Source organism: Ranitomeya variabilis, chromosome 8 (genome assembly GCF_051348905.1).
Source record: "Ranitomeya variabilis isolate aRanVar5 chromosome 8, aRanVar5.hap1, whole genome shotgun sequence".
Taxonomy (NCBI): Eukaryota; Metazoa; Chordata; class Amphibia; order Anura; family Dendrobatidae; genus Ranitomeya; species Ranitomeya variabilis.
The window spans coordinates 3,647,460-3,671,396 of record NC_135239.1 but is presented as its reverse complement, the minus strand read 5'-3'; the positions used below and the strand labels follow the sequence as shown (position 1 = coordinate 3,671,396).

Sequence of the window (23,937 nt, the reverse complement as noted above, 5' to 3'; positions counted from 1 at the left end):
GATCTTAGAGCATTAGTGATCTGGTTTGAGCAATCGTTCCTCTCACTAAAAACTTGCAAAGTCCTTGTGAGGACTCTGCGCAAATAAGTTTGGAGAACGAACTCAGTGTTTATTAGTCCTGAGACAATTGTGTGTACTGGTAATTATCCCTTCCCTTTCTCTTCGTTTTTCTATCTTATTTTTTATTTAGCGACCATGGCTGCGAAAGGAGAAGCCTGGTATGCCCAGCAGAAGAAGGACACTCTTGCTTGGATATGCACGTACCGTGGCCTGAATTCCCAGGGCAAGACCAAGGCTCAAATGGTCACTGAACTGGTGCAATTTGAAGCAGACCAAGCCAGGCCACAGAGGCCGCAGAAGCCAGCACAAGTGAACATGGTGCTGCAGCAGAGGTCCAACCACTGAATACGGGCCCTACTTGCACCAGGGAAGCGCAGACCTCCGGCTGCAGCTGGCTCTGCAACAATGCTCCGCAGATGACCTAGAGAGACGTCTGCAGCTGGTCCTGCAATTCGAAAAGGCTGAGAGAGCCGAGGGTGAGGCCAAGGCCCAACGAGCTGAGCGCCAAGCCCAGCGAGAATATGAACTGGAGATGCTCCGGCAGGGGGGGATGCCCTCCACCTCCGGGAGCCAAACAGTGCTCAGATACCGAAGCCCCGGCCCGATCACTTTCCTGTTATGGAAAAGGATGGGGACTTGGACACTTTTCTGCGGGCCTTTGAGAAAGCCTGCAGGCAGTACCAGCTGCATACACAAGAATGGGCACGATACCTGACACCAGGGCTGAGAGGCAAAGCTCTGGAGGCGTTTGCTGCCCTCCCTCGAGAACAAGATGGTGACTGAGGCCATCAAGCAGGCTCTGATAGCCAAGTACCAGCTTACACCCAAGGTGTACCGTAGAAAGTTCCGGAACCTCCACCATGGCCCACATGACAGCTACGGCGATGTGGCACATGGACTGGGGACCCACTTTGACCAGTGGACCCAGGGACTGTCAGTGACCACCTTTGCACAGCTGCGAGACCTGATGATCAAAGACCAGTTCTTACATCTTTGCCCAGCTGAGGTGCGACAGTTCGTGATGGACCGAGAACCCAAAGACGTGACGAAAGCAGCGCAGATTGCCGATGCCTATGAGGCCAACCGTAGATCGGAAGTGCGGAAGCCAGTCACCACCAGCTGGAGAGGGGGTAAGCCTGCAACCAACGCCAGTACCCCTGCCAGCCAACACCCCAGAAGTCCTGTCCCCGTAGCCAACAGCACCAGACCTACCACCGAACCTCGCCAGTGTTTCGTCTGCAACCGGACTGGTCATATCAGTCCCTACTGTCCAGACAAGCAGAAGAACCCCTCATCCAAGGCCCCAGGGCCTAATGTCGCAGTTCTTTTGGTGGGTGGTGTGGCTGGGAGGGTGTGTGACAACGTACAGCATGTCACTGGGAGGTCATGTTGCTACAGGCCTCAAGGACACCGGGTCTGAACAAACCCTCATCCGACCCAAACTGGCGGCCCCTGAAGAAATCATTCCGGGGAAAACCCTAACTGTCACTGGGATTGTGGGCATCAGCTGTCCCTTGCCGATGACCCGGGTTTATATTGATTGGGGTGCCGGGAGCGGGGTGAAAAAAGTGGGGCTGTCTGATAATTTGCCCACTGATGTTTTGTTGGGGACTGATTTGGGGAGGATGGTTGCATACTACGTCCCTGACACCCCTCCCCAATCAGCTAATAAGGGTGACGTTAACCCTGATGATGATGATGGGAAATCGCATGTGTTACCTGACCATGCTTTATCTTATAATGATGCATCTGATATCATTTTTTCCCTAGGATTGATGGTGAAAATGTTGTACCTGTGCCAACTGAACCTGATAATGATTTTTCTGTGAAAGTTGATGTGTCCATAGGTACAGGAGTGCTCAGCCACGTCGCTCTGCGGAGTGAGACGGCTGAGGAACCCCTAGCAGGGGCAAGTGTAGGTGCTACAGGAAATGGGGAGATATATGGGAACCGTGAGGAAGGTGATGCCATGAAATTGACCAGTGCCACCGAGGAAGGTAACTGGCCCATAAGTAGCAATGCTCCTGAGGTGATGGGGGTGGATGGTGAGGTAGAGCCCATAGCAGCGTCGGCTGATGGGTCGGTAGAAATCCCCGGGGAGACAGCCTACATTGCTGCTGTCACCCGCAGTCCGAGTGCCCGGAACGCAGATAACTGTCTGCCTTCCGGACTCTCCTCAGTCATCATTGTGACTGAACCAGAGGTGGACCCAGAGCAGGTCCCAGAGGGCTCCCGTGGGGAAGGGACCCTGACGTCGCTTCTGGCTTCCCCTAGCCAGGAGTTTCAGGCCGCTCTGCACACAGATGCGAGCCTAGAGAGATTGAGACAACTCGCCGAGACGCCCATCTCCGAGACTGATAAGGAGAGGGTGTTCTGGGAAAGAGGAAGGTTGTACCGGGAGACAGTGTTATGATCCCAATGGCAGAGGATCTCTGATATTCCGGCAAGATAGCAAAAATATAAATACTGCTCTAGGGAGGTGGAAACTGGACTAACCGCATACCTGATCCTGACACAAACAACTAAAAGTAGCCGGTGAACGTGCCTACGTTGGTTCTAGACGTCTCGAGCCAGCCGGAGGACTGACTACCCCTAGAGGGAAAAAATAAGACCTCGCTTGCCTCCAGAGAAATTGAACCCCAAAGATATAGAAAGCCCCCAACAAATAATAACGGTGAGGCAAGAGGAAAACACAAACGTAGAGATGAACTAGATTCAGCAAAGTGAGGCCCAATAGTCTAGATAGCAGAAAATAGATAGTGGACTATGCGGTTAGCAGAAAACCCTACAAAACATCCACGCTGAACATTCAAGAACCCCCACACCGACTGACGGTGTGGAGGGAGAATATCAGCCCCCTAGAGCTTCCAGCGAGTCAAAAATCAAATGTAAAGCAAGCTGGACAAAAACACTGAATAATGCAAACGATCCAAATTGTACAAAACAGACTTAGCTTTTCTTGCATGAGGCAGACTGAAAGGAATCCGGAGGAGACCAAATAGGTCTGGATACAACGATGCCAGGCAAGAGACTGAGTCCAGAGGAGACTCAAATAGGAAACACCCGCTGCTTAACGACACATCTGGAGCTCAGGCCTGCAACAAGACATACCTAACACAATACGGTTAGTGACCACCAGAGGGAGCCCAGAAACACAGTTCACAACAAGACAGTACCCGGAAAATCGCAAAAGGAGTGATTGAGGGAAACACAGCTGGTCATCCCGCAGCAATTCCGAGGCGAGTTGTTACGGATTGCCCATGAGATCCCACTAGCTGGACACTTGGGGATCAGCAAAACTAAGGCCCGGCTGTCTCAACACTTCTATTGGCCTAAGATGGGGACAGATGTGTCAAACTACTGCCGCTCCTGTGTCATCTGTCAAAGAGTGGGGAAGGCGGGGCCTGCTCTTAAGGCTCCCCTGATCCCTTTGCCAGTGATAGAGGAGCCTTTCCAGAGGATCGCGGTGGACATTGTGGGCCCGCTGGCCGTCCCCAGCAGCTCTGGAAAGCAATACATCCTTACTGTGGTAGACTACCGTACCCGGTACCCAGAGGCAGTAGCTCTGCCGTCAACTAGGGCAGATAAGGTGGCGGATGCCCTGTTGGCTATCTTTTCACGTGTAGGATTTCCCAGGGAGATGCTGACTGATCAAGGGACCCAATTCATGTCTCGCCTAATGGAGGCTCTCTTTAAGAGAATGCAAGTGAAGCACCTGGTATCGTGTGCGTATCACCCACAGACCAATGGCTTGTGTGAACGCTTCCATGGTACCCTCAAACAGATGCTACGCATGCTTGTTGAGACACAAGGGCGCAACTGGGAGCGGTACCTCCCACACCTGCTGTTCGCTTACCGAGAGGTTCCGCAGGCCTCGACGGGGTTCTCCCCCTTCGAGCTCCTGTACGGCAGGCGAGTCCGGGGACCCCTTGGGTTGGTAAGAGAATCCTGGGAAGAGGAGCCGAACCCTTCTGAAGTGTCCATAGTGGAGTATGTCATGCGCTTCCGTGACAAGATGCAGACCTTGACGCAATTGGTGCATGACAACATGACGCAGGCTCAGGCTGACCAGAAGCACTGGTACGACCAGAACGCCCGGGAGCGGACCTACCACGTGGGTCAGAAGGTGTGGGTGCTGGTCCCCGTACCAAAGGATAATCTTCAGGCAGCCTGGGAGGGCCCGTACGTCGTCCACCAACAGCACAACCCGGTCACCTACGTGGTCACGCTTGACCACGCTTGGGGTAGGCGAAAGGCCTTTCACGTCAACATGAAGGCTCATCACGAACGTGAACCTTTCGTCCTACCGGTCTGCAGCTTACCCGAAGACGGGGAGGAAGACACCCTCCTGGACATGCTGGACCAAGCCAAGGCCGGTGGGTCCATTGAGGACGTGGAGGTAAGCGCCTCGCTAACTGAACCACAGTGTTTGCAGTTGCAAACCACCCTGGAACCCTTCCGGGTTGTCTTCAACCGACCTGGAAGGACTGAGTTAGCAGTCCACGAGGTGGACACCGGGAATCATGCCCCACTACGGCGAACACCCTATCGAATCTCTGACCAGGTGCAGCAGGTTATGCGCCAGGAGATCGATGAGATGTTACAGCTGGGGGTGATTCGACGGTCAAAGAGCGCGTGGGCCTCACCCGAAGTCCTCGTTCCAAAGAAGGACCGGACCACCCGATTCTGCGTGGACTACAGGGGGCTCAACGCCATTACAGCCTCTGACGCGTACCCAATGCCGCGCATCGAGGAGCTGCTTGAAAAGTTAGCTGGCGCAAAATACCTGACAATAATGGATCTGAGTCGAGGATACTGTCAGATTCCCCTGAGCCCCGAGGCGCAGGAGAAGTCCGCCTTTATTACACCCTTTGGACTGTACGAGTCCACGGTCATGCCCTTCGGCATGAAGAATGCACCTGCCACTTTCCAGCGGATGGTCAACCTCCTGCTTCAGGGACTGGAGGAGTACGCCGTGGCCTACTTGGATGACATTGCCATCTTCAGTCCCTCCTTGAAGGAACACCTGCAGCATCTCGAGGAGGTGCTCAGGCAAATTCACCGAGCAGGACTGACTATCAAGCCGGGAAAGTGCCAGATGGGCATGAGGGAGGTCCACTACCTGGGGCACCGGGTAGGCGGAGACACCCTAAAGCCAGAGCCTGAGAAAGTGGGAGCGATCGTGGACTGGCCCACTCCCAGGACCAAGAAACAGGTGATGTCCTTCCTGGGCACTGCAGGGTACTATAGGCGCTTCGTACAGCACTATAGTAGCCTGGCCAAACCTTTGACGGACCTCACCAGGAAGAAGCTACCCCACATCGTCAACTGGACCGATGGCTGTGAGGGGGCCTTCCAGGCATTGAAAACTGCACTGTGCAACGCCCCTGTGTTGAAAGCAGTCGACCGTTCTTGGTACAGACTGACACCAGCGAGTTTGGCCTCGGTGCTGTGCTCAGCCAGGTTGACTCGGAGGACCAAGAGCACCCCGTGTTGTACCTGAGCCGGAAACTTTTGCCGAGGGAAGTGGCCTACTCCACCATTGAGAAGGAGTGCCTGGCCATAGTATGGGCCCTGCAGCGCTTGCAGCCCTACTTGTACGGTCGCACCTTCACCGTGGTGACCGACCACAACCCTCTGCGCTGGCTAAACGCCATGTGTGTTCAACGGCAGGTTGCTACGCTGGAGCCTTGCCCTTCAGCAGTTTGACTTCACCATTGAACACAAAACGGGCAGGGAGCATGGGAATGCAGATGGACTGTCCCGCCAGGGTGAACCTACTGAGGTGCGCATGGAGGCATACCGTGGGGTTCTGCCTCCCTAGCGCAGACCAAAAGGGGGAGGTGTGAAGAAAATGTATGTCCGATAATGGAAAAAACCATAGCTGAGGGATTTTTGCACTTCTGACCATGGTCCCAAAAGCTGCGGGCTAAAAACCCCCCTTCCGTGTGTTTCTGAATGTGTGTGTAGAAGAGCTTTTATGGCTTCTTGCTGCATTCCTGACTTTGAGCTCCCAAATCCCTCATGCCCCTCCTAAAGGAATTTTTACGATCGGGATAGATGCATAGACAGTTGTACCAGCTTAAACTGGTTGGATCTCCCTTGTAAAACATGAGGTCCTTTGTCCTAATATTGCAAGATATTGGGCAAACGATTTAGGCTAGGAAAATGAGTACATATTGCTAAAGTCCATCAGCGCATCTATCCATCACTGTAAGCAGGAGCTTCCAAGTCCAACAGGGACAGAGTACGGATTTCTCTGGAACTGAGTGTTCCTACTAACCTGAATTTAGTATCTATAGAGAGCAAATCTTAATACAAGATGAATGCTGGGTGTGTTATGATTCTGACATGTTCTGGAGCGGAGATACAGGCATTAGACAAACTTGTGTGAAATTTACTAAGACTGAAGAGAGAGGAGGGTCTGGGTAAGCCAGCCCTGTTGGTGATGTCACGGGCTGCGGTTTATAAGTTTCTGCCACTGCCAGGCCCCCAGGAGTGAGTTTTGACCTGAGAAGCCTGACTGCCAGTCCTGATCCATTGGGACATATGGGAACTCCACCCACTAGCCTGGTTGCCTGCAATGTCCTGAGAACATGTGAGTGTTACCTTTTCTCATTTAACCCCTTTATTTTATAATTACCTTGTACATTTTCAATTGTCTCATATTGTAACATCCTTATATACCTTTGTAAACACTGCCTTAATCTTGCGGAGTAAAATATTTAATACTAGTTTCATTCTTCATGCTCTAAAACGTACCTTAAGCCTCGTTGCAGCGTGCCCAATAGCTAGTACATAGCAGGCAGCCTTTCTGGCGACTAATCACCCTAGGTGCAGTACCTAATCTGACCTGAGAGTAAGGGGGGCGCCAGAGAGCTGCAAGTTTCAAGTGGAACTGTAAGCGGGATATAAATAAATCCCTGCAGTTCGTGGTATATTGAAGAGCAGTGGGATAATTAAAATAATCCCCTGCTGTAAACTAAGAGGTCAATAGCCTTGTGTGTGTTTTTTTTCATCACATTGTAGCAGTGGAGGGATAACTAAGATAAGCCCCCTGCACATGTGATAGCCATCTGTTGGCCTAAAGTCACCCCGATCCGTGACGTAAGGGTGACGGTTACGGTGTGAATCGTGACATTGGTGGCAGCGGTGTGGATTCGTGACAGCCTCTGATACTCCCACTTCCCTCAGTCCCTTCCCTGCTCCCCAGTCCAGGTACACATGGGCACAGCAGGGTTGACCCCTCCAATCCCAGTTATAGACATAGTCTTTCCTGGTATGATATCGTCAGGGGTTATCATGGCTGGACGCACCAGGGTCACCTCTGCCCCAGTGTCTCTGAGACCGATGGTGACTTTATTGCCAACAGTGACAGATTGGCAGTTCATTCGCCCTCGCATCAGAGCCGGCTACAAAGAGGACAGACTGTGAGGGCACAGACGGCTTTGTGGTGGTAGTTGGGCGTTTCTCCCTATCAGGGCAGACAGCGCTAACATGTCCCACTTTGTTGCAGGAGAAGCACCGGCGTGCATCGCCTACAGAATGTCTATTCCCCGGGGCCCCATAGAAGGTGGGCTTGGACAGCACTGGTGATCGGCCGGCAGAGGGAGAAGGGTCCCCGTTTGGCTTACCTCCCCTCCAGCTGAATCCCGATGGCTTCCGCACCTCAGGCATCCTTTTAGCCACATAGCAGTCTGCAATCCTTGCAGCCTGATCTGCAGTTTGTGGCTCCCGATTACACACAAATTGTCGTACATCCGTGGGGCACATGTGAAGAAATTGATCCTTGACCATAAGATCCGTTAAGTCCTCAAAACTGTTAACAGAAAGTCCCCTAATCCATTGGTGGAACGTGGTCCTCAAGCTGCTCACAACATCCGCATAGCTGTCCGTTGATCCACGTTGTAGGTTCCGGAACTTTCTCCGATACACTTCTGGTGTCAGGTTGTATTTCCTGATCAGGGCCTCTTTTATGGTCTCATAGTTCACATCTAGCTCTGGTGGGAGGCCAGTAAAAACTTCCAGGGCTTTGCCTCTCAACCCTGGGGTTAGATACTGCGCCCACTGCTCACGGGGTAGATGGTACTGCCTGCAAGTTTTTTCAAATCCCCGAAGGAAAGTATCTAAGTCCGTATCCTTCTCCATCACAGGGAAGTTTTCTAGACGTGGTCTCCTTGGATTTATGTCCTGTGAGGGGGTTATCTGAGGACTGATACCCCGCTCTATTTGAGCCATCTGAAGCTGGAAAGCTCTCTCCTCCCGGCGTTCTGCAGCAGCAGCCTGTCGGTACTGTAGAATCAGCTGCATGCACAGATTGGGATCACTTGTTCCCAGCCGTTGTAAGTCCATTCGTAAAGTACAGTCCATAGGCTCCTCAGCACTGGCATTTCCATCAGGCATCTCCGGTGCAAGAGCTGGCATTGCTGTGTCTCTCTGAGGTGGGCTCTCTCCTTGCCCAGATGTTCCAGCACTTTGCTCTATGTCCTGCTCGACCAAGGCGCGTATCAGCAGCTCCTTGGATCTGTCGGCTGTCTCTATTCCTCTCTGCTCACAGAGGTCGGTCAAGGCCTCTTTGCTCTGCTTCTTGTACTGTGCTGCCATATCGATGAACAGCCTTTGCCAAATAAAAGATAGAAAAGAAAAACGGGGAGGTGAAACTGTTTGCAAGTATGTCTAAGTAAGCACTGAGTTGAACCTTGAAGAACTGGTGCACTCCTCGCAAGGATACCAATTCTTTAGTACAGGGAATGTACTAAAGGATCTACAAAATCTTTTCCAGTCAATGGTGATCTCACGGGTGCCAAGACAGGAAGAAGGACGTGGCCATTACTCATGTCTCTTCCTGGTAACGAAGCCATCAGGGAAAAACAGGATCATCATAAACCTGAAGCCATTAAACGAATCAGTCCGGTACAGGAGGTTCAAAATGGAAACAATCAGGTCGGCAATCCCCCTCATTGGGCAGAATTGGGTAATGGCAACACTGGATCTGAGGGATGCATACTACCATGTACCAATCCACCCAGAGCACAGGGAATTTCTCAGATTCGCAGTCTCTCAAGGGCAGCAAATCAAACATGTCCAATTCAACGTCCTACCCTTCGGCATCTCTTCGGCACCACGGGTGTTTACCAAAATTATGGCAGAAGCAGTGATTTTCATGCCAGGGAATATGCATTGTCCCATATCTGGACGATTTTCTCATCACTGCACCATCTACCCCCTGTCTGAAGATGGACGTAACAAAGACCCTGGAGATATTAAGAATCCTGGGCTGGATCCCGAACCTAAAAAGAAAAAATCAGAGGTCCATCCCTCCACAAGGAGGAAGTTTCTGGGGGTTCTTCTGGACTCAAAGGAAAGGACATCTTTTCTACCCAAGGATCATCAGATCGACCTTGTCCGCAGAATAACCAGATTCAGGGACCAGCGGGCTCCAACCCTCAGGGAATCAATGTCTGTTCTAGGATCCCTGACCGCATGTATCCAAGCGGTTTCCTGGGCTCAGGCTCTTACGTGAATCCTACAGACCCACGTGCTTCTACATTCCAGAAGACAACAGATTCCATTGACCCAAAGGATTTCCCTTCCCGGCCACGTAAGATCGGCCCTGAAGTGGTGGTTAAACTACTGAAACCTTCAGAGGGGGGTCAGCTGGGATCAGCTTCCCCTGAAAACACTCCGCTCAGATGCCAGGCAACGAGGTTGGGGTGCAGTGGTAGAGGGTTCATACTTCCAGGAACAATGGCCATCAAGCATCAGCAGTAGTTCCTCGATCTTGCGAGAACTAAAGGCTGTGGAAGAAGCCCTAAAAGCATCATCATCGCTGATCCAAAACCACCACGTCCGTGTCTACTCGGGCAACATGACCACAGTGGCCTACTTCCGGCACCAAGGAAGCACGAAGTACGCCGATCAAAAGGAAATAGTAGTAAAGATTTATTTTCTGGGCAGAGAATAACCTACTATCAGTCACAGCGGTACATCTGAGAGGGTTAGACAGTACCCAGGCAGACTTCCTCAGCCGGAAAGACATACATCCAGGGGAGTGGTGTCTGGACCAGACAGTGTTCTTGTCCCTAACCTCAAGATGGGGGACTCCAGAGGTGGACCTATTTGCCAACAGACAAAATGCAAAAGTGGAGACATTCTTCTCCCTCTACCACATGGACGGGGCGCAGGAAATAAATGCGTTCGCAAAACTGTGGAATTTCAAACTCGCATATGCCTTTCCACCCATACCCATGCTGGCAAAGACGTTACAAATAATCCAGACAGATCAAGTCACTACAATCTTATTCGCCCCTCTGTGGCCTAGGAGGAGCTGGTACAGTGCCCTACTGGACATGGCTGAGGAAGGCCCCTGGCTTCTACCTCAAAAAGTCGACCTCCTTCACCAGGGTCCTTTACTACACCCGGACCTACACAAACTGAACCTGGCAGCATGGTTACTGAGGACGAAATTCTGAGAGCCAAAGGACTCTCGGATAAAGTAATCCAAACTCTCCCAAAAATCAGGAAGCCAATAACCAATGCCATCTATGCATGCTAAAGTTTGAAAAAGGTTTTCATCCTGGTGCTCCCCAAAAACCCCTGACCCTTTCCACCCCAATATAGCACACGTCTTAGACTTTTTACAGAAATGTCTAGAAATGGGCCTTACCCCTAGCACACTAAAAGTGCAAGTATCAGCTCTTAGCACCTTTTTTGATCTTGACTCGGCCAGCCACCGCTGGATCAAGCGCTTTATGGCATTGGCAGCCAGGATTCGCCCTAAACTCCGTAGTCAGGTGCCTCCTTGGGATCTCAATATTGTGCTTAACAGCCTAACCCAAGATCCATTTGAGCCTTTAGAATCTTTGACCATAAAAAACTTGACCCTTAAAACCGTCTTCTTAGTCGCAATCACTACTGCTAGACATATAGGAGAATTGCAGGCCCTGTGGATACAGGAACCTTATCTGACGCTCACTGCAGATAGTATTATCCTGAAATTGGATCACTCTTTTTTACCTAAAGTGGTCTCAAACTTCCATAGGGATCAGGATATTGTGCAGCCCTCATTCTGCCCAAACCTTCCACACCCACGACGTTCGCAGGGTGGTCCTATCTAACCTTATATCTTACCTACAACAGACTGAAGCCTGGTGAATTAACCAGAATCTATTCATCCAGGTCTCAGGAAGGAATAAGGCCATGTGCACACGTTCAGTATTTTTCGCGTTTTTTTCGCTATAAAAACGTGATAAAAACGCGAAAAAAACGCTTACATATGCCTCCCATTATTTTCAGTGTATTCCGCATTTCTTGTGCAAATGTTGCATTTTTTTCCGAGAAAAAATCGCATCGCGGGAAAAAAAAGCAACATGTTCATTAAATTTTTGAACATAAAGATCCATAGAGCAACTATTAAGGTGCATATTGAATCAAGAAGTGTTAGGCTTTTAAAACGTTATAACTTTATTAATATACAAAAACTACACACAATAAAACACAAAGTAAAACAATGCCTCATCAACTTGAAAAATTTTTTGAAAAATTTTTTTAAAAATATTATGGCAGAAAAATGCAGAAAAATTCAAAGGCTAGCAGGAGCAAACGGTGATAATGAAATTTCTATAGTTAAATTTAATCTGACCCAATAGTTCAATATAGTATGGTTACATAGTTGGGTAAATACCACTAGAATTTATCATGTCCTTTAATAGTATTTGATGTAATAAATATATTGCAGCACCTTATCAGTACACTAATACCCGAGCTTTCAATATTATGAAGTTTAAAAGGTTCTTACAGGACAGCTGCAGTTACTCAATTTTGTAACATATAAAAATGGACTAACACAGTAATTGTGCTCAGGAACACAGTATTAAGTCAGAGCACTATGCATAGATTTCAGCAGTAGGTTTCTGAAAAACAAATGCAGACAAGCCGGCCTTTAAGTCACACAATGCAATGCAATCTCCATGTGCACCTGTAAGGCAGCAGCTAAATTCCTTTAGTATACATCATAACAACAACGAACACCAATGAATTCAAGGCGTCACTTAGCCAATGTAAAGTAAGTCTTGCAAAGACAAGATCCGCTGCTAATCAGTACATGGCATATGCGAATGGAAAAAATAAACAAAAACTACAAAAATACATATTACCTGGCAGTATAATGCGATGCTATGCTTCCTGCTGCCAGCCACGTGAGGCACACCAGTCTCTGCCTAACCCCGACACGTGTTTCGCAACAGCTTCCTCTTGGGGGCATCAGAGCGGATATGAAGAGCCGCCACCCGGTCGTCTATCCATACGTTCACCAGACTTTACAGGCTACATTTCAATAGGGATTTAACATTTGGCAGACGAGTTCTGCAGGCCGTGATCCCTCCCTAGGGAAATTAGCTGTTGGTACTACTCCGAAGTGGCTGTCGTGGAAGGTGACTGGACAAAATAGAATTAGTCTTACCGGTAATTCGGTTTCTAGGAACCTTCCACGGCAGCACGAATTTCCCTCCCTGTCTGATGTTCTTATTGGATGATTCCTGCACTTTTATGGTAACTATACATGCTAGTGTGACCAGGAAAACACTGGTGGTTGCAGGAAGGGGAGGGTATTTCACCTCTTTGTGTTCCTGTCCCCTGTTAGGGCAGGGAAGACAACCTCCGAAGTGGCTGTCGTGGAAGGTTCCTAGAAACCGAATTACCGGTAAGACTAATTCTATTTTCCGGCTTCTTTTCGATCGTATGTCCCTCTTATTTATTGCATATCCTTGTTTACATCTCAGGGCTACAAATTACATTTTTTTGCACATGCACTTTGAGCTTATCAGGTCTTTATATTTCATCCATATGCCTGTAGGTTTGCCAGGGTTTTCACTGTGGTTCCACCTTTGGCTTCACTGTCATATTCCTAGTTACTTTCAGTGATATGTTTTTTATATTGATGTCTTTAACCCCTTTCTGACCTCGGAAGGGATAGTACGTCTGAGGTCAGAACCCCCGCTTTGATGCGGGCTCCGGCGATGAGCCCGCATCAAAGCCGGGACATGTCAGCTGTTTTGAACAGCTGACATGTGCCCGCAATAGCGGCGGGTGAAATTGCGATTCACCTGCCGTTATTAACTAAATGCCGCTGTCAAACGCACACAGCGGCATTTAACCGGCGCTTCCGGCCAGGCGGCCGGATATGAGCGCATCGCCGACCCCCGTCACATGATCGGGGGTCAGTGATGCTTCTGAATAGTAACCATAGAGGTCCTTGAGACGTCTATGGTTACTCATCCCCACTAGCTGTGAGCGCCACCCTGTGGTCGGCGCTCATAGCACACCTGCAATTCAGCTACATAGGAGCGATCTGATGATCGCTGTTATGTAGCAGAGCTGATCGCGTTGTGCCAGCTTCTAGCAAGTAAAAAGTAAAAAAAAAAAAAATGTGAAAAAAAATATAAAAGTTTAAATCACCCCCCTTTCGCCCCATTCAAAATAAATCAATAAAAAAAATCAATCCTACTCATATTTTGTATTGCTGCATTCAGAATCGCCCGATCTATCAATAAAAAAAGCATGAACCTGATCGCTAAACAGCGTAGCGAGAAAAAATTTTGAAACGCCAGAATTACGTTTTTTTGGTCGCTGCGACATTGCATTAAAATGTAATAACGGACGATCAAAAGAACGTATCTGCACCGAAATGGTATCATTAAAAATGCCAGCTCGGCACGCAAAAAATAAGCCCTCACCTGACCCCAGATCATGAAAAATGGAGACACTACGGCTATCGGACAATGGCACAATTTTTTTTTTATTTTTTTTTTAGAAAAGTTTGGATTTTTTTTTCACCACGTAGATAAAAAAGAACCTAGTCATGTTAGGTGTCTATGAACTCGTAATGACCTGGAGAATCATAATGGCAGGTCAGTTTTAGCATTTAGTGAACCTAGCAAAAAAGCCAAACAAAAAACAAGTGTGGGATTGCACTTTTTTTGCAATTTCACCGCACTTGGAATTTTTTTCCCGTTTTCTAGTACACGACATGTTAAAACCAATGATGTCGTTCAAAAGTACGACTTTTTTCTCAAAAAATAAGCCCTCACATGGCCAAATTGACGGAAAAATAAAAAAGTTATGGCTCTGTGAAGGAGGGGAGCGAAAAACGAACACGGAAAAAATCCCAAGGTCATGAAGGGGTTAATAAAGTTTCATATTTTTATTATGTGGTTCTGATTGGTGCTGTTCTTTTAATATGAGTTTCAATACTTTTTGCGCTGAAACCTCTCTACCTATTCTTACACCCTGCTACACTGATTGTTCTTTCTAATTGTGGGTGTTGGCCTGTTTATAGGTTTTTTACCCTTTGGAGCTAGTACAGCCATGAGTCGTCTTGGGAATGGTGCAGCAAGTTTTTCACCCCTGGATTTTGTGATCCTCGGCTATTCTTCCTTGCAGATCCTCTCCAGTTCCGTCAGGTTGGATGGTGAACGTTGGTGGACGCCATTTTCAGGTCTCTCCAGAGATGCTCATTTGGGTTTAGGTCAGGGATCTGCTGGCTGGAGCAGTTAAGAATGGTCACAGAGTTGTGAAGTGTCACGTACCCGCTCTCAGCACGTGACTTGGGGTTGTGCCTTCAAGGGTTAATCTATCTCCCCTCTCTCAGTCCAGCATTCGACCTCTGTCCTATGCTGTAATGGGAGCATAAATCACACCCCGACCCAGGCCACACACCCGCTCATACACGCTGCCACCACTCACTGAATACACGGGCGATGAGTCCCGGAAATATTACTACTACTGTCTGCCAATCACCAGGGTCACACACTCTAAGGCTATGGATTCTTTAGAGCATACAAGGTTCAAACTTATTAGTTTTAAGCTTTAATAGAAAAGGTACAGTGCTTACAATAAAAGGATATAAAATATGGAAATAAAAAGTGATATACAAGTATGCAAAACAGTGATAAAAAAGGGAGAAACTTACAGAAATATCTAACTTTGCAGTCCGGCATTCTGCTCCCTGAGGGGGGAGAAATATGAAATGGCTCACGTCAGCTTGGTTCCCCTCAGTCTGTGAACAACCTTCTATGGGTAAAGGCTTAGTTTATAGATTTAACCTGGAGATCAGATTTCTGGACCAGCCTTCATGTTAATATTCTAATTCCTGGTTTGTGACCGGACCATGGCTACTTTACCAAGGAATGCCTTATTTTTTCTCTAAACTCTTTGTGTAGCCTTGCTTTCTCAAAGTAAATAGAAATTGTCAGGTTGCAATTTGGCAACTCCCTTCACAGGAGTCAGAAGGTGTGAAATGTTTCCAATTCTGTTTTTGTCAGGAAGGCCCCCTGGGGCCGGAGGCCCTGACACCAGGAAAGCTGTGTTTTCTCATGATAACATATGTCATGACCTTTGTGAAGATATGCAATCTAAAACCGATGCGAATTTACTGCTGGTCATACATCTTACAAATACATATTTCACTACATGAAGCTGTGTGCTTAGGGTCATTGTCTTGTTGGAAGGTGAACCTTCGGCCAAGTCTGAGGTCCAGAACACTCTGGAAGAGGTTTTCATCCAAGATATCTCTGTACTTGGCCGCATTCATGTTTCCTTCAATGACAACTAGTCGTCCTGTCCCTGCAGCTGAAGAACACCCCCATAGCATGATGCTGCCACCACCATGCTTCACTGTTGGGATTGTATTGGGCAGGTGATGAGCAGTGCCTGGTTTTCTCCACACATACCTCTTAGAATTATCACCAGAAAGGTCTATCTTCGTCTCATCAGACCAGAGAATCTTATTTCTCATAGTCTGGGAGTCCTTCATGTGTTTTTAGCAAACTCTATGCGGCTTTCATATGTCTTGCACTGAGGAGAGTCTTCCATCGGGCCACTCTGCCATAAAGGCCGGACTGGTGGAGGGCTGCAGTGATAGTTGACTTTGTGAAACTTTCTCCCATCTCCCTACTACATCTCTGGAGCTCAGCTACAGTGATCTTGGGGTTCTTCTTTACCTCTCTCACCAAGGCCCTTCTCCCACGATTGCTCAGTTTGGCAGGACGGCCAGGTCTAGGAAGACTTCTGATGGTCCCAAACTTCTTCCAATTAAGGATTATGGAGGCCACTGTTCTCTTAGGAACCTTGAGTACTGCAGAAATTCTGTTGTAGCCTTGGCCAGATCTGTGTCTTGCCACAGTTCTGTCTCTGAGCTCCTTGGCCAGTTCCTTTGACCTCATGATTCTCCTTTGGTCTGACATGCGCTGTGAGCTGTGAGGTCTTATATAGACAGGTGTGAGCTGTGAGGTCTTATATAGACAGGTGTGAGCTGTGAGGTCTTATATAGACAGGCGTGCGCCTTTCCAAATCAAGTCCTATCAGTTTAATTACACACAGCTGGACTCCAATGAAGGAGCAGAACCATCTCAAGGAGGATCACAAGGAAATGGACAGCATGGGACCTAAATATGAGTGTCTGAGCAAAGGGTTTGAAGACTTATGATCAGGTGATATTTCAGTTTTTCTTTTTTAATAAATTTGCAAAAATGTCTTCATTTTTTTATTCAGTCAAGTTGGGGTGCAGAGTGTACATTAATAAGGAAAAAAATGAACTTTTTTGAATTTACCAAATGCTGCAATGAAACAAAGAGTGAAAAATTTAAAGAGGTCTGAATACTTTCTGTACCCACTGTGTATTTGGCCTCGACATTTTCCAGTCACCACCATGGATCCAGTATTAGCTGCATCGGTGGTCGGCGCTGCATCTGGAAGTGAACACACTGCCATCAGATGTCACAGGACCCTGAAACTTGTGATCTGGTGCAGAGGTTGGGTGACTGGCACAGCGCATCATCCGCAGTCTCAGACCTCTGGAATTGCAGATCTCTGGAGCTGCTCACGTGGAGTCCACGAGGGTGCAGGAACTGAGGATCCACTGCTAGTTTGGAAGAGTCCCTATCTAAGAAAAATCTGAATTTAACGTTACACAACCTCTAAGTATGTGGTGATATAATATGAGCTCCTCTGCCACCAGTCATGTGGATTGGGATGTGCTCAGTGCAGGGGTTCCTTCTGCCCCGGGCTCTCCAGGATGTTGGGGGCTCTGTCTGGCCCCCGGGCTCTCTAGGATGTTGGTGGAACCCTCTGGCCCCCGGGCTCTCTAGGATGGTGGTGGTCTCTCTCTGTCCCCTGGGCTCTCTAGCATGTTGGGGGTTGCCTCTGGCCCCGGGGCTCTCTAGGATGTTGGGGGGGTCACCCTCTGGCCCCCGGGCTCTCTAGGATGTTGGGGGGTCACCCTGTGGCCCCTGGGCTCTCTAGGATGTTGGGGGGTCACCCTCTGGCCCCGGGCTCTCTAGGATGTTGGGGGCACCCTCTGGCCCCCGGACTCTCTAGGATGTTGGGGGGTTCCCTCTGGCCCTGTGCTCTCTAGGATGGTGGGGGGCTCCCCCTGGCCCCCAGGCTCTCTAGGATGGTGAAGGGCTGCCTCTGGCCCCCGGGCTCTCTAGGATGTTGGGGGGCACCCTCTGGCCCCCAGGCCCTCTAGGATGGTTGGGGGTTCCCTCTGGCCCCGGGCTCTCTAGGATGGTGAAGGGCTCCCTCTGGCTCCAGGGGTCTCTAGCATGTTGGGGGTTCTCTCTGGCCCCCAGGTTCTCTAGGATGTTGGGGGGGGGGCACCCTCTGGCCCCCGGGCTCTCTAGAGGATGGTTGGGGGTTCCCTCTGGCCCCCGGGCTCTCTAGGATGGATGGGGGTTCCCTCTGGCCCCCGGGCTCCCTAGGATGGTTGGGGGTTCCCTCTGGCCCCCTGGCTCTCTAGGATGATTGGGGGTTCCCTCTGGCCCCCGGGCTCTCTAGGATGGTTGGGGGTTCCCTCTGGCCCTCGGGCTCTCTAGGATGTTGGGGGGTGGCTCCCTCTGGCCCCCGGGCTCTCTAGGATTGTGGGGGTTCCCTCTGGCCCCGAGCTCTAGCATGTTGGGGGGGCTCCCTCTGGCCCCCAGGCTCTCTAGGATTGTGGGGGTTCCCTCTGGACACCTTTCTTTCTAGGTTGGTGTGGGGGCTACCTCTGGCCCCCGGGCTCTCTAGCATGTTGGGGGTTCCCTCTGATCCCAGGGCTCTCTAGCATGTTGGGGGGGCTCCCTCTGGCCCCCGTTCTCTCTAGGATGTTGGTGGGGAGCTCCCTCTGGCCCCCGGGCTCTCTAGGATGTTGGGGATTCCTTCTGGCCTCTGGGCTCTCTAGGATGGTGGGGGTTCCGTCTGGCCCCCGGGCTCTCTAGGATGATGGGGGGTTCCCTGAATGTTTCTTTGTAATTCTCTGCCCCCTCCAGATGCAGAATGCCACTGGCCGGACACAGAGCAGAACCGCCGGCGCAAACACTTTTGCGGCAAAGTAGAGGGATACGGTAGTGTGTGCAGCTGCAAGGACCCGACTCCAATAGAGTTTAACCCTCTAACCGTGAGTATCCGCCTCATGTCTGTGCACATTTATGACCCATGACGGGTGTCGTGGTTAAGATCGGTGGATGTCCACCAGCCGGAGTCACTATGAAGGAGCCGTATGCCCACTGCCCAGCTAATACCCACACGCTGCAGGTTTGTGGCAGAAATTGATATACACTGGTTTGCGAAAATATTCACCACTTTGGCATTTTTTTGTGTTTTGCTATCTCACTACCTGGAGTTTCACTGTTTCTTTGAGGATTTGCACGAGATCATGTAAAGAACATGCCGACAGCTGAGAACATTTGGTTTTCTTTTTATTGTGAAGCAAACAACAAATAGGACAAAATAACTGAAAAGTTCAGTGTGCATAACTATTCACCCCCTAAAGTCAGTACTTTGTGGAGCCTCCTTTTGTGGCAATTAGAGCTGCAAGTCGCTTTGGATGAATCTCTATAAGCTTTCTGCATCTTGTCACTGGGATTTTTTCCCATTCCTCAAGACAAAACTGCTCTGGGTCCTTCAAGTTAGATTACTGTTCACGAGTGAAACCATCTTCATGTCTGACCACAGATTCTCCATTGGATTAAGGTCTGGATGTGAAGGAGGAGAGGGGGATACAGTTATCCCTCCGCCGTCACCCTTATGTGACAGAGCTTACACAGTTAGCTCTCTGGCGCCCCCTTACCCTCAGGTCAGTCGGGGAACTGCACCTAGGATAAGTAGTCGCCGGAGAGGCTGCCCTGTCACGTACTGGTTATCGGGGCACTCTGCAGTGAGGGCGGTATATGTATCACCAGGCTCACCACGGATAATATACACTGTGTTCCAAATTTTTATACAAATTGGATTTAAGTGTCATAAAGATTTAATTGTTTTGTTTTTCAAATAATCTCGTGGATGGTATTGTGTCTCAGGGCTCAATGGATCACTGAAATCAATCTTAAACACGTGATAATTGGTTTTCCAGGTGATTCTAATTAAAGGAAAACTACTTAAAAATGATGTTCCACATTATTAAGCAGGTCACAGGTTTCAAGCAATATGGGAAATAAAAAGCATCTCTCTGCTGCTGAAAAGCATCAAATAGTGCAATGCCTTGGTGAAGGGATGAAAACATTAGAAATTTCCCGAAAACTTAAGCGTGATCATCGTAGTGTGAAGAGATTTGTGGCTGTATCTGAGCACAGACGTGTTTGTGCTGATAAAGGCATAATGAGGAAGATTTCTGCCAGGCAAGTTCATCGGATTAAGAGAGCAGCTGCTAAAAAGCCATTACAAAGCAGCAAACAGATATTTGAAGCTGCTGATGCCTCTGGAGTCCCTCGAACCTCAAGGTGTAGGATCCTTCAAAGGCTTGCTGTGGTGCATAAACCTGCTATTCGGCAACTCTTAAACAGTGTTCACAAGCAGAAATGGTTGCAGTGGGCCCAGACATACATGAAGACTAATTTCCAAACAGTCTTGTTTACTGATAAGTGTTGAGCAACCCTGGACGGGTCCAGATGGATGGAGTAGTGGATGAGTGGTGGATGGCCACCATGTCCCAACAAGGCTGCAACGTCAGCAAGGAGGTGGAGGAGTCATGTTTTGGGCCAGAATCATGGGGAAACAACTGGTAGGGCCCTTTAAGGCTCCTGAGGGGTGAAAATGACCTCTGCAAAGTATATAGAGTTTCTGACTGACAACTTTCCTCCATGGTATAAAAAGCAGAAACGTGCCTTCAGGAGCAAAATCATCTTCATGCTGACAATGCCCCATCTCATGCTGCAAAGAAAACCTCTGAGTCATTGGCTGCTATGGGCATAAAAGGAGATAATCTCATGGTGTGGCCACCATCTTCCCCTGACCTCAACCCTATAGAGAACCTTTGGAGTATCATCAAGCAAAAGATCTCTGAGGGTGGGAGGCCGTTCACATCCAAACAGCAGCTCTGGGAGGCAAAGAAATACAAGCAGAAACTCTCCAAAAACTCACAAGTTCAATGGATGCAGAATTGTGAAGGTGACATCACAGAAGGCTCCTATGTTACATGTAACTTGGCCTGTTAGGAGGTTCTGGAGGTAAATAGCTTTTTTGTTCAGTGAATGTGATCTCCTAATGCTGCAAATTCCACAAATGAGAATTTTCAGTTCTTTAAAACAGATCAAATGTTTAGAAATTCTACTGTGCCTAATAATTTGGAACAGTGCATTGTGGGGTTTTATTCATTGTGGAGATTATACTGTTATCATTGGGAGGTTTCTCCAATAAAATTCGATGTATAATCTAAGGCTACTTTCACACTAGCGTCGTGCACTGCACGTCGCAATGCGTCGTTGTGGATAAAAAACGCATCCTGCAAAATTGCTTGCAGGATGCGTTTTTTCTGCATAGACTAACATTAGCGACGCATTGCCACACGTCGCAACCGTCTTGCGTCGGACCGTCGGCACCAAAAAACGTTGCATGTAACGTTTTTTGGTGCGTCGTGTCCGCCCCCTCCTCCCCGCACCTCACATTGGGGTAGCGGATGCGTTGAAAAACAGCATACGCTGCCCCCATTGTGCGGCGCTTTCACTGCTTGCGTCGGTACGTCGCAACGACGCAATTCGTCGTGCGTCGTACAACGCTAGTGTGAAAGTAGCCTAATGGGTGATTACTTTTATTAGGCTGACTGTCATTTGCACCAACCATTTAGGAAAATCCGATAAAAATGTAATTGGCATAATAATTTGGAGCATAGTGTATATGCGTGTGTATTGTAGATTGTAAGCTCTCACGAGCAGGGTCGTCTTATTGTGCTTTAATTATTGTATAGATAACGTTGTTACTTATGACTGTTGTTTGAAAGTGTTAAACTGTAAAGCGCTGCGGAATATGTTGGCGCTATATAAGTGAAGATTATTATTATTATTATCTCCGTGTCATTGCCGCTCCGTCTACGACTTCCATTGATAGCTGGCCGCCCTGCACAAAAGTCGGCAGGGGTCCCATCTCTTTTCCTCCTCGCATTAATTAACATGGGGCCTCTAATTCTCTTGCCATATGGCACATTTCTGTTCTTTGGAAGAATTGTGTTGTGTGTTTATCTCATGCGTGGGAGCAACAGTTCAAGAGCAGGGGAGAATGTGAAGTCTGGATAATATATTGGACCTCAAATTAATAAATCAAAATGGTGTCTCCCTCGTCCCTCACACTGGGTTTTGACTCGACCACTCCGGAACGTTTACATGTTTACCCTTAAACCACTCGGATGTTGCTTTAGCAGTTTGCTGTGGGTCATAGTCTAGTTGGAAGGTGAACCTCTGTCCCAGTCTCAAACCACTCACAGACTGAAACAGGCCGTGCTCAAGAATATTCCAGTGTTTCATACCATCCATCTTTCCCTCAACTCGGACCATTTTCCCTGCCCCTGCTGCAAAAATACTTCCCAACAGCATCCTCCTTGGGGTGATGGATTGGCTCAAGACACAGCATAATAATAACAACAATAATAATAATTTTATTTATATAGCGCCAACATATTCCACAGCGCTTTACCTTGGTGGCCAAAAAGATCCAGTTTTGGTCTTATCTGACCAAAGCACCTTCCTCCATACATTTGGGGAGTCTCCCACATGTCTTTTGGAAACTCAAAACAAGCATTACAATTTTTTGTGTGTAAGTAAAGCCTTTTTTTCTGCCCACTCTTCCATAAAGGCCACCTCTAAGGAGTGTACTGCTTTTTTTTGGTCTTATGGACAGATACTCCATTCTCTGCTTGGAAACTCAGCTCCTTCAGGGTTACCTTTGGTCTCTGTACTTCCTCTCTGATTAATGCCCTCCTTGCCCGGGTTGAGTGTTTTGGTGGGCGCTTTCTCTCAGCAGGTTTGTTGTGGTACCATGTTCTCTTCATTTGATGATAATGGATTTGATGGTGTTTCGGGGATCATCAAAGAATGGGAGATTTTTCTTTTTTTATAACCCTAACCCCCTACCCTAACTTGTAGTTCTCAATAACTCTGACTTGACTTGTTTAGAGAGATCCTTGGTCTTCGTGGTGGTGGTTGGAGATCGCCTTGGTCTTCGTGGTGGTGGTTGGAGATCGCCTTGGTCTTTGGTGGTGTTTGGCGATCGCCTTGGTCTTTGTGGTGGTGTTTGGAGATCGCCTTGATCTTCGTGGTTGTCACATACCTGCTTCTCAGCAATTAGGTCCCATTTTGGCGTCTCTCTTCAAGCTATCAGAAGGCGTGAAATGTTTCCACTTCTGTGTTCAAGGAAGGCACCCTGGGGTCTGAGAGCAGGAAAACTGTCTCTTCTCAGGATAACATGGGTTATGACCTTTGTAAAGAGCTGCAGCCTAAGACAGATGTTAATTACTGCTGGTCATACATCCATACCAAAACATATTTTCCACTACAGAGGTGAGATCACCTTGGTCTTCGTGTTGTTCGGTTAGTGGTGCCTCTTGTGAATGGTGGTGTTTGGAGATCACCTTGGTCGTGATGCTTGGTTAGTGGTGCCTCTTGTGAATGGTGGTGTTTGGAGATCACCTTGGTCTTCGTGTTGCTTGGTTAGTGGTGCCTCTTGTGAATGGTGGTGTTTGGAGATCACCTTGGTCTTCGTGTTGTTCGGTTAGTGGTGCCTCTTGTGAATGGTGGTGTTTGGAGATCACCTTGGTCTTCGTGTTGTTTGGTTAGTGGTGCCTCTTGTGAATGGTGGTGTTTGGAGATCACCTTGGTCGTGTTGTTTGGTTAGTGGTGCCTCTTGTGAATGGTGGTGTTTGGAGATCACCTTGGTCGTGTTGTTTGGTTAGTGGTGCCTCTTGTGAATGGTGGTGTTTGGAGATCACCTTGGTCTTCATGTTGTTTGGTTAGTGGTGCCTCTTGTGAATGGTGTTGCAGCCTCTTTCAGAGAACGTAAAGTGTAAATAGTGACCGACATGTGACACTTAAATTGTACACGGGGGACGTCCTGTCACTGAGCATGGGACTTATGAAGGGAAGTGCTTGCACCAGACTTTTATAGGGGCTTTATCGCAAAAGGGGTGAATACATATGTACATGTCAATTTTTTGTTATTTGATCACATAAATTGAATTTTATGCCTGTATTTTTCTCACTTCACCATCTTAGACTATTTAGCGCTGATGTATCACACAAATCGGATGACAAAAGTATTTACACACAGGTTGTGTAACAAAATGAGTCCAAAGGCAAGGGGGTGAATACTTTTGCAAGCTACTGTACGACTGGCTGTTTTGCGGTATATCTGCAGCGTGTGACGGGTCTCCTGTGGTGACGATCCTGGGTATTCCACCCCTGATCACTTGCAGGATTTGCCTTTATTCTATATTTTTTTTCTTTCAGCTTAAACATAACAAGGTATTTCAGGTTCCAATCGCGGTGATAGCGGGAAACCGCCCTAATTACCTGTACAGGTGAGCAGTGGCCAGGAGGGGCGCTGTGGTGCCTGCCACTGAGGGGATAATCTGAGCCGTCT

The 23,937-nt window shown here is 48.5% G+C and overlaps 1 protein-coding gene across 1 annotated transcript in view; it reads left to right on the top strand.

Moving 5' to 3' along the window:
- POMGNT1 (protein O-linked mannose N-acetylglucosaminyltransferase 1 (beta 1,2-)) overlaps positions 1 to 23,937 on the top strand; it is a 131,746-nt gene that overhangs the window by 71,725 nt on the left and 36,084 nt on the right. The window contains exons 9-10 of the mRNA XM_077278903.1: positions 18,363 to 18,490; positions 23,805 to 23,875. Of these exons, the coding sequence (XP_077135018.1) occupies positions 18,363 to 18,490; positions 23,805 to 23,875 (199 nt within the window). The remainder of the gene's footprint in view (positions 1 to 18,362; positions 18,491 to 23,804; positions 23,876 to 23,937) is intronic.